Consider the following 9325-nt stretch of genomic DNA (forward strand, 5'->3'; position numbering starts at 1 on the left):
AAACGTATGTACAAGGATGTTTACCAGTACATTGTTTATAATAGGAAAGCATCAACATTCCTAAATCTCCAATTCTAGAGGAACGGTTAAATTATGGCTTGTGTTTATGACAGAATATTATACAACTGTGAAACTGTATCTTGGTAGGCTTTTTTTTGCAGTACGCGGGCCTCTCACTGCTGCAGCCTCTCCCGCTGCGGAGCACAGGCTCCAGACGCGCAGGCCCAGCGGCCACGGCTCACGGGCGATCCTCCTGGACCGGGGCACGAACCCGCGCCCCCTGCATCGGCAGGCGGACCCCCAACCACTGCGCCACCAGGGAAGCCCTTGATAGGCTTTTAAATACAGGAATATAAAGCCACATGTTTAAAACTTCTCTCTCTCTCTCTCTCTCTCTCACACACACACACCACACACACACACACAGAAAAAGATTAGAAAGGAAGATGTGAACAGTGATTATCCCAAAGTCGTGAGATTATGATTCTCTTTCTTTTCCTCCTCTTTTGTATTTTCTTAATGTTCTGTGCTGAGCCGATATTACTTTTACAATTAGAAGAATAAAGACATTTGACGATGTGTGCTGTCATGGAGGGCCTGGCATTTAGAGAGGGAGGGTCTGTAAGTCCCAGTGAGTTGCCAACTAGCCTTGAGATAGTCTGCTGAGCTGCTCGGGGCCTTAACCTCTTCATCTGCAAAGTGGGCGTGAGTGTCTGCCTCAGAAGGTTGCTGTGAATGCTAATTTTTCTAGATGAAAATATGCACTGTCATTTATTTAAAAGACCCAAAGCAAAGCCCAGTTCGGTGCTGTATCTTAGAGGGGCCTGCTTGACCAGGCAGCTGCCCCTCTGCGGGCAGCCTCCCAGCTCCCGAGGGCTCTGGTTAATTCTCTCTCTCCTTCTTCTCAGCTGCCCATGATGGGAGGCGCCTTCATGGACTCGCCCAACGAGGACTTCAGCACCGAGTACTCCCTCTTTAACTCCTCCACCAACGTGCACGCGGCCTCCAACGGCCAAGGTCAGCCAGAGGAGCCGCCAAGGTCGTCCAACGATGCCGTCTTGCTCTGGATCGCCATCATAGCGACGCTGGGGAACATTGTCGTCGTGGGGGTGGTGTATGCCTTCACCTTCTGAGCCGCGGGAGCTCCGGGACGGCCCCCCCTGCGCCGGGCTCACAGCGGGGCACTGTCGCTGTTGGCCTTTGGCTGCGCCCGCGTTCTAGAACCAGGAGTGCTGACCAGGTGCGCGGTCTCTCCAAGGGGAGTCACCATGCGTCTGGGATTTCCCCAAGTGGCCCTGATTTCAGATACTCCAGGCTGTGGTCCAGCTGATCCAGAAAATATGGGAGCCTGGGCTTCCAGCCCCCGGAGGCACGCCGGGGCAGAGCCTTCGAGGAGTAGATTGGGGAATTCTTGAAACTGCATTCCACGAACACGAGACCAGAGGGAGCAGCCAGTCAGTTTAAAATACAGACATGGTTGGATGATCCTTTGCTGGCACTGAATAATCACTTCTGTGTCTCGTTTTTCTGCCAGCTTACCTGAGGGCAAGGGCAGCCCTCAGGACTTGAGTGTTGCCACCCCAATCTGGTTTCCCAGTCAGCCCCTCGGAATATTGGTGGTGGTCACTTGAAGGGTCATAGAACGTTCCTCATTTGACTTGGAAATGGCGTCTTTGTTACCAGACACCTGGCCCCTTATGAAACCCAAGGTTGGGGGATTCCTGGTGACGTGGATTTCAGGGGTGGCAGTGATGGTGGTTTTTATCTGCTGGATGGACTTTCTCTTCTTTGTGGAAAGAGGAGAAGGTGACTTTAAAAATTAGATCTGCCAGGCAGTTAACTCTTTAGATCACTCACTGAAGATGCTCTTTCCTCTCTGAGAAATCACGGAATTTTAGGGATGAGGTGGGTGTACCTCATCGATTGGCGGGTGGGAGGGAGAGGGACGTGATTTGCCTGTGGTCCCAGGGCATGTAAAGGGCAGGGGTCAGAGCAGGAGGGACATTTCCTGCCCATCAGTTCTGGGCTGTCTCTGCCCCATCTAAGCACTGTCTTGAGCAGATTCCTGCCTTCTCAGCTGCCCTGGGCAGAATGTCCAGAGGGTCTGGAAGCTGTGTGCAGGGTGGGCAGGGAGTTAGACACCCACACTGTACCCTTGGTTTGGCTCCCATGCACTCTTGCAGGTGTAAGTATGCTCTGCCTGAGTCAGTTCCCTTACAAGCTTAAATGGCAGCGGCTGGGGGGCTGGCAAACCTGGGAGCCCCTCATCAGGGCCAGAGCGCTGCTGGCCTTTGGGTGCACCCACGTGCTGGGGGGATCAGTATAGGAAAGGGCTCACTTGTCTTCATGGCGCAGTGCCCCCCTTCCTGAAACAGCTCTCCCTGTGCCCCCGAGTGGGACAAGCTCAGACACGGGCTTGCTTGCCTGCAAGCCAGGAGTGGCTTTCTTCTTCCTCCCTGCTCTGTACAGAAGAAAATAGAGGCATAAACTCCTCCTCTGTGGTTGAGAGACTTAGAAGACCGGTACAGAAGCCCTCATGCATACTCGGGGGCAATTGCAAAAAGGCTGAGTTTGTCACTGTGGTCTCAGGAGAAATGAGTGTTTTTGATAGGCAAAGGGACACCTTAATTGTCCAGAGGCAGCCACTCGTCTGTGGGAGGTTGGCACCGAGCTGCCATGATAACAGGATTACCGGCCCACGCTGCAGACAGCGCCGGCCGCCAGCCCTTATTGGCCGCATCTGTCACTGCCGCCTGGTGTCCATCCACAAGTGCTTCAGTTCAAGTGGAGGTCGTGAGCACAGAGAGCTGGCGTGACCTTTGCGGAGCGGGAGAAGGGCTGTGGTACCTTTGGCCTGGACTCCTTCTGGAATCGCTGAGCGCGCCCTGCTGTCTGGAGGCAGGACCAGCCTGGAGGCGGGGCTGGATGGCGGCCGTTGTGAGCACATCATTCCAGCTGCTTCTCCAGCAAACTCCTGTCCATCAAGGCCTGGCATCTGCCCCGTGAGCAAGGTCTTTCTTAGACACGCGGCTTTATGAGGGAACCCAAGGGGGGGACTCCAGAGCCAGGGTGGGGAGACAAGGTGTCTTCATGGGGGCCGTCCAGCCCCAATACCCTGATTCTTTGTCTTCTGACCCCACATCCCCAGGGAGCCTGCAGCCCTGTAAGAGGCAGGTGGCAGCTCCCCGTTCTCAGATGGCCTGTGGGGATGGCTATGGGAGAGAAGGTTCTATGTTTGATAACAGGGGGAGGAGTGGGGAAGAGAGGAAATGTTGGCTTTTAGCTCTAAGGAGACCGCCAGCCTCCCAGGGCAGCCCTGGTGGGCCCTGTGTTCGCTGGGCATTTCTGGGCACAGAGGTCTCCCCTCTGAAGGTTTTGTTTTCCCTGACATGAAAACTGACATGCTGGCAGTTAAATTCAACTTCCAGGTCTTTCTTTTCAGTGTCAGGGCCATAGATGGTCAAGAGCTTTAAAGAGCTCCTTGTCTAAACCGTGCATCGTACGGATCACAGTGACTTGCCCAGGATCACCCCATCTCCATCTCCTGTGAATTTTTTTTCCCTTCACTCAGATAGCAGCAGGGATCGATGTGCGTGTTAGATTTCTAGCCAGAGTGCACTGCCCCTTCCCTCGTGCTGCAGTTGGGGTTCTGTCTTTGATGTTAAGTAAAGGCCAAGAGATCTGACATCATCGCTTGAGTCTTGTGTCCAAGCCTTGTGCCAGATTCACAGGCACAGATATAACCCCTACGCTTACCTTAGAGCATCACTGCTCCAACACACAGTTAAAGGACCAGAAGCCCCGAGGAGCGGAATCACTTGCCCGCGGCCACACGGCAGGAAAGTGAGGCTTAAAGCCGGACTCTTTCTGGAACAACGCCATGCTGCCTTCAGTGGCTGGGCGACGCCTCCAGGGCACATTTAAACCAGGCCCTGAGTCTCCAGAGGCCGTTTCCCGAGCTCCCACGTCATGACGTGGCCTCTGCAGGTTGAAGTCTCTGACCATCCTTGGAATGGGGCACGTTCATCCCCCCTTCTCTGCCCAGGCTCTGGGGGGGGGTCCCTGTTGCCTGCACCCCCCCCTTTAAGTTGAACTCAAGTCTCTCTGCATGGCCAGAGAAGTTCCCAGAGACCAGCTTTCTCGGGACCCATGAAGAAGGCCCTGACCCAGACCCGGAGCCCCACAGAGGGACCCACACGAGGAGTGAGGCTCACGCAGCCAGAACTGATGAGAGTCATGGGATGGTCTATGCTGCAGGCTGGGACCCAGCCCAGACTCAGGTCTTCCGCGGAGCCCCAGGGCTCTCCCGAGCAGCTGGGGATGGCCGCTCCTCTCTCGGACCCCAGCCTGGGGCTCCCGTTCTGGCTTCTCCCATGTGAGGCTGGCCCCTGAGCCCACCCTGGCTTGATGGGTCCGTGCTGCGGAAGGAGGAGTTGCCTCTTCAGTAGCTGTTCCTCAGAGAAGGGGTCCTACCATTGCTGGAATATGCGCCTCTGCGTGCTTCTGCATTTCCCCTCTGCCAGCTGTGGGTGTCGCACACCTGTGTGTGTTTGCGCTTCACCGCACAGACCAGCACTTGCTTTATGAGGTCATGAGTTGCAGTCCTTGGAGCTTTGGAGGAGAGGCCAGGCCAGGGGACACTTTAGCCGGGCATGTCCTAAGGGGATTCCGCCTCCTATAGGCCTTGGGAGAGTCAACCGCCGGCCCCTGCTCTGTCTTTCCTGCCCTTTCCATGGGATTAAGAGGCAAATGAGACTCCCTTGACCCCGTCTGCCCCCCGGAGAAAGATGCTCATACTTCCTTTCAGGGGTCCCCCGGAATCTGAGGGAGAAAAGCAGGGAGGACAGGCTAGTACCACTGGCCTCGAGAGACAACAGGCCATTTTCCAGCTTGTTCTGAACGGGACTCGCTGCCCGCCAACCCACTAGCATCTGTCGGAATCCCTCCCTGGAGACTGGAGACACTTGGCTGCCATCGACACTGCTGCCCGAGTCCTTCCAGACAAACGGTCCTCTCCTTCTGCAGGAACTTGACCTTCCCTCATTATTAGTCGTGATATTGTTAACAATGATTATTGCTGTCATTACACACCTTCCTTGTGCTGTGTGCTGATGTATCTCATTTGCTTCTCAAATCACCCCTCGGGGACAGGAGTGAGGGTACAGAGAGGTGCACGGTAATTACTGTCCCATTTTTCTGTTGAGAAAGCTGAGGCCAGGCTGTGTACCTGAGACTCCATCGCTGAGGAGCTGTGACTCAGACCCAGATCTGCTGGCTCTGCAGGCTGGGCGGTCGCCTTGCGTCTCGGTCTCCCTGCATCTGCACCCTCCACGATGAGCCCTCTGGGATGGACCAGCCCAGGATGAGCCTCTGAGGCTCGGCTGTTCTGGTCCTGGAGAAGGGATTTTGAGTGTACGTCCTAGAAAGGGGCGGGCAGCACTGCCCGGGTATTTATCAGTTGCAGAACCTCACAGCAGCAAGAGGCTTTAGAGAGCATCTAATCAGGACCGTAACTTTCGGGAGGTCAGCTGCGGCCACATCATAGATTAGTGGAGAGCTGACAGATCCCCGGACGGATGCCTGGCCCAGGGCGCTGTGCCTTCACTGGGGAACACAGCAGGGCCCCGGATTGCCAGTCCCAGCCTTGGGACAGGCATCATGTTCTCTGCCGGTTGTCATCTGGCCCCCTTCAGAGCAAGTCCTGGGTGGGTTGGGCTGCCCTGATGGAGACGCCCAAGGAGCTGTGCTTCTGGCCCAAGGGAGCAGCTGGAACCTGAATGTCCCGTGTTTGCCGGGCCCACCTCTCCTGCCTCACCTGCTCCACAGGGCCCTGACCTCAGTCATGTGGTAAGAAGGTCATGATAGGGATGGAGGGGAGGCCGGGTGGCTGGGCACTGAGAGCCCACAGGGGTGGAGTCTGTAATCTCCAAGCAGAAAAATAAGCCACTCCAAGAAACCCAGGTCATCAGAATCCAGTGGTGGCCAGGTGTCCCCAGCGAGTCACTTCTGAGATCAGACGTTGAGCATTTTCTTTCCTTCTTTTTTTTTGGGATGGGAGGCTGGGGGTAGACAGGGGACAAAACAGTGCAAACCATGGTGATTAAAGGTAGGAAAGTTCCCTCCAGAGTGAGAAAACAGCAACTATCAGGAGTGCCATGGAATTGTCAAAAGTACCTGAAAAGGACTATGTAAATTTTGGAAAAGTCTGCATGGCTTGTTCTGAGTCTTGGTAAAAAGTCATACTTTTTTTTTTTTTGTCAAGATAGAGAATAAAAGCAGAGCAAGCCCTTGGAGGGGTTGGTTGGGCTGCACAGTTCCGGGATGTGGGGGGCACCTGCCTTTTGACCATCGTGCACTTGCACCTGCCCAGACCTGTCCAACCAGCTGTTTGATGAGGTCCATCGTCTGCTCCCGGGTCCTTGTGCAAGCTGACTTCCTGCATTCCCAGGAGGAGGTTTGAGACCCGTGCTGCCTTGGGAATAAATCCTGACAGATGTACGAGTCACCTTTGCAGGAATTTGGGTGCCACAGCTACTGGGGGAACCAGAGCCTTCCCTCCCCACCGAGCCCTCTCCACATGGTTGAGCAGCACCAGTGGCCCCAGCATCAGTCTCAGCAGCTGTCTCTCCCCCAGTGTCTAATGAACCAGAGAATCACTGCATTTAGAGTTCAAAGCATTGTCCCAGCAATCCAGACGGTTGTGACCTAGGCTCTGTAAGCTGGCAGGAAGGGAGCTTCCAAACTTTTACACTTTCCTCCAGGAAACTGAGTCTCCGAGAGTTTCGGGAGAGTTGCCAGGTCCTGTTTGGGTGAGCAGGAGAGCGGGGTCTTGAGCCCAGGGCATCTACCAATGAAGTTTCTGAACCACTAGGACTGTTGTTCTCAACTGGGGGTGACTTTGTCCCCCAGGGCACCTTTGGCAATGTCTGAAGACAGTTTTGGTTTTCATGAACTGGAGGGATGTGTTCTGCTGGCATCTAGTAGATAGAAGCCAGGGATGCTGCTGAAGAGCCCCCAGGACAAAGAATCATCCATCCCCCAAATGCCATCCATCCCCCAAATGCCGTCCATCCCCCAAATGCCGTCCATCCCCCAAATGCCGAGGTTGGGAAACCCAGGTTTAGGCTGTGCCGTCTCTGACTCCAAAACTATGGGTATCTTCCAAATCTTCACCTTTCCCCGTTTGTGAGTCATTTAATAAAAGTCTCCTGAGCTACAGAAGTGAACACGGTTGCTGCCTCAAGTTCAAATAATTCCAGCCAAGGGCAGTGACCTGGAATCTAGCAAGTTGTTTGGAAATCCAAGTCCTCTCCCTTTCCATCGTCTTGGGCTTTCATGGGGAGTCGCCCTGGATGGAGAACCGTACGAAGTGGATGTGACAGTGGGGATGAACTTGTCCCACGTCCTCCCACCCAGTAACTGTGGATCTCTGGGACCTTGAGGGACCTGGCTCCTCAACAATATATCTGAGAGGTGCTTCTTGGGGAAAATCTTAGATAGGGTGGAGGTAGGGGAGCTGGTTCACAGCCTTTGGGCAAATCTACATCTCCTGTTCTGACCTTTTCCCGCCCTATTTCTCCCAGTTGAAAGCATACTAGCACTCTTTCTACTATTTAAACTTTCTACTATTTAAAGTTTTAAACCTTATTCTTGTAACTAGCTGCAGTCCAGATGCCAATTCTTCATGCCCAGAGAATCAGAAATGTTTCTGTGTCTTACTAACGTTTGCATATTCAACTTGTAAGTGCAAGCAGTTTTCTTAATAAAAAGGTATTTTAACTATTCATGTAGTCCTTTGCTACTGAAGACCCCAGTTTTCGCGATGAGGTCACTAACTTTTACTACAGTGAAAAGGCTATGTCTTTTTTTTTTTTTACATCTTTATTGGAGTATAATTGCTTTACAACGGTGTGTTAGATTCTGCTTTATAACAAAGTGAATCAGTTATACATATACATATGTCCCCATATCTCTTCCCGCTTGCGTCTCCCTCCCTCCCACCCTCCCTATCCCACCCCTCCAGGCGGTCACAAAGCACTGAACTGATCTCCCTGCGCTATGCGGCTGCTTCCCACTAGCTATCTACCTTACGTTTGGTAGTGTATATATGTCCATGCCACTCTCTCGCTTTGTCACAGCTTCCCCTTCCCCCTCCCCATATCCTCAAGTCCATTCTCTAGTAGGTCTGTGTCTTTATTCCCGTCTTACCCCTAGGTTCTTCATGACATTTTTTTTCCTTAGATTCCATATATATGTGTTAGCATACGGTATTTGTTTTTCTCTTTCTGACTTACTTCACTCTGTATGACACACTCTAGGTCCATCCACCTCACTACAAATAACTCAATTTCGTTTCTTTTTATGGCTGAGTAATATTCCATTATATATGTGTGCCACATCTTCTTTATCCATTCATCTGTTGATGGACACTTAGGTTGCTTCCATGTCCTGGCTATTGTAAATAGAGCTGCAGTGAACATATTGGCACATGACTTTTTGAATTATGGTTTGCTCAGGGTATATATGCCCAGGAGTGGGATTGCGGGGTCGTATGGTAGTTCTATTTGTAATTTTTTAAGTAACCTCCATACTGTTCTCCACAGTGGCTGTATCAATTTACATTCCCACCAACAGTGCAAGAGGGCTCCCTTTTCTCCACACCCTCTGCAGCATTTATTGTTTGTAGATTTTTTGATGGTGGCCATTCTGACCGGTGTGAGATGATACCTCATTGTGGTTTTGATTTGCATTTCTCTAATGATTAGTGATGTTGAGCATCCTTTCGTGTGTTTGTTGGCAGTCTGTATATCTTCTCTGGAGAAATGTCCATTTAGGGCTTCTGCCCATTTTTGGTTTGGGTTGTTTGATATTTTGTTATCGAGCTGCATGAGGCTATTTCTTAACGTAGGGTTTCAACATACTCTTTTGATTCAAAATCTCTAACCTTAATGGATGTAAAAATATGGCCATGTGGAATCATGTCCCTTTGACTCATGGCACTGTTGCTGTTGTCGTCATGTTCTATTATGATAATTAAAAAAAGAAAAGAAAACGTTAACTCCTTTGTGTCTGACTCCAAGCTGTGCTTTGTCTAAAGGTTGCTGTGGACTCACCTCGGTGAGGCTTGGTGCCAGCGTTCCCTCCATTCTTGTGCTCCTTCTGATAGGGACAGAATAAAGGGACAAAGCAGGTGATTAAACAGTTCATCCCACTAAAGGATCATAAGTAAAGGAAAAAGTATGGGAGATCCCTGTGAGTTAATGATCACTCAAGAAAGCAGGTTTGCTAAACCACAAAACCAAGCAGGCTTGCTTAGCAACAACAC

General features: G+C 52.0%; 1 protein-coding gene across 1 annotated transcript in view; it reads left to right on the forward strand.

Moving 5' to 3' along the window:
• Window positions 1-8306, forward strand: part of C2H14orf132 (chromosome 2 C14orf132 homolog) — a 56176-nt gene extending 47870 nt beyond the window's left edge. The window contains exon 2 of the mRNA XM_030883455.2: window positions 909-8306. Within this exon, the coding sequence (XP_030739315.1) occupies window positions 909-1133 (225 nt within the window). The 3' untranslated portion in view covers window positions 1134-8306. The remainder of the gene's footprint in view (window positions 1-908) is intronic.
• The last annotated feature ends 1019 nt before the right edge of the window (window positions 8307-9325 follow it).

Source organism: Globicephala melas, chromosome 2 (assembly GCF_963455315.2).
Source record: "Globicephala melas chromosome 2, mGloMel1.2, whole genome shotgun sequence".
NCBI classification, from domain to species: domain Eukaryota; kingdom Metazoa; phylum Chordata; class Mammalia; order Artiodactyla; family Delphinidae; genus Globicephala; species Globicephala melas.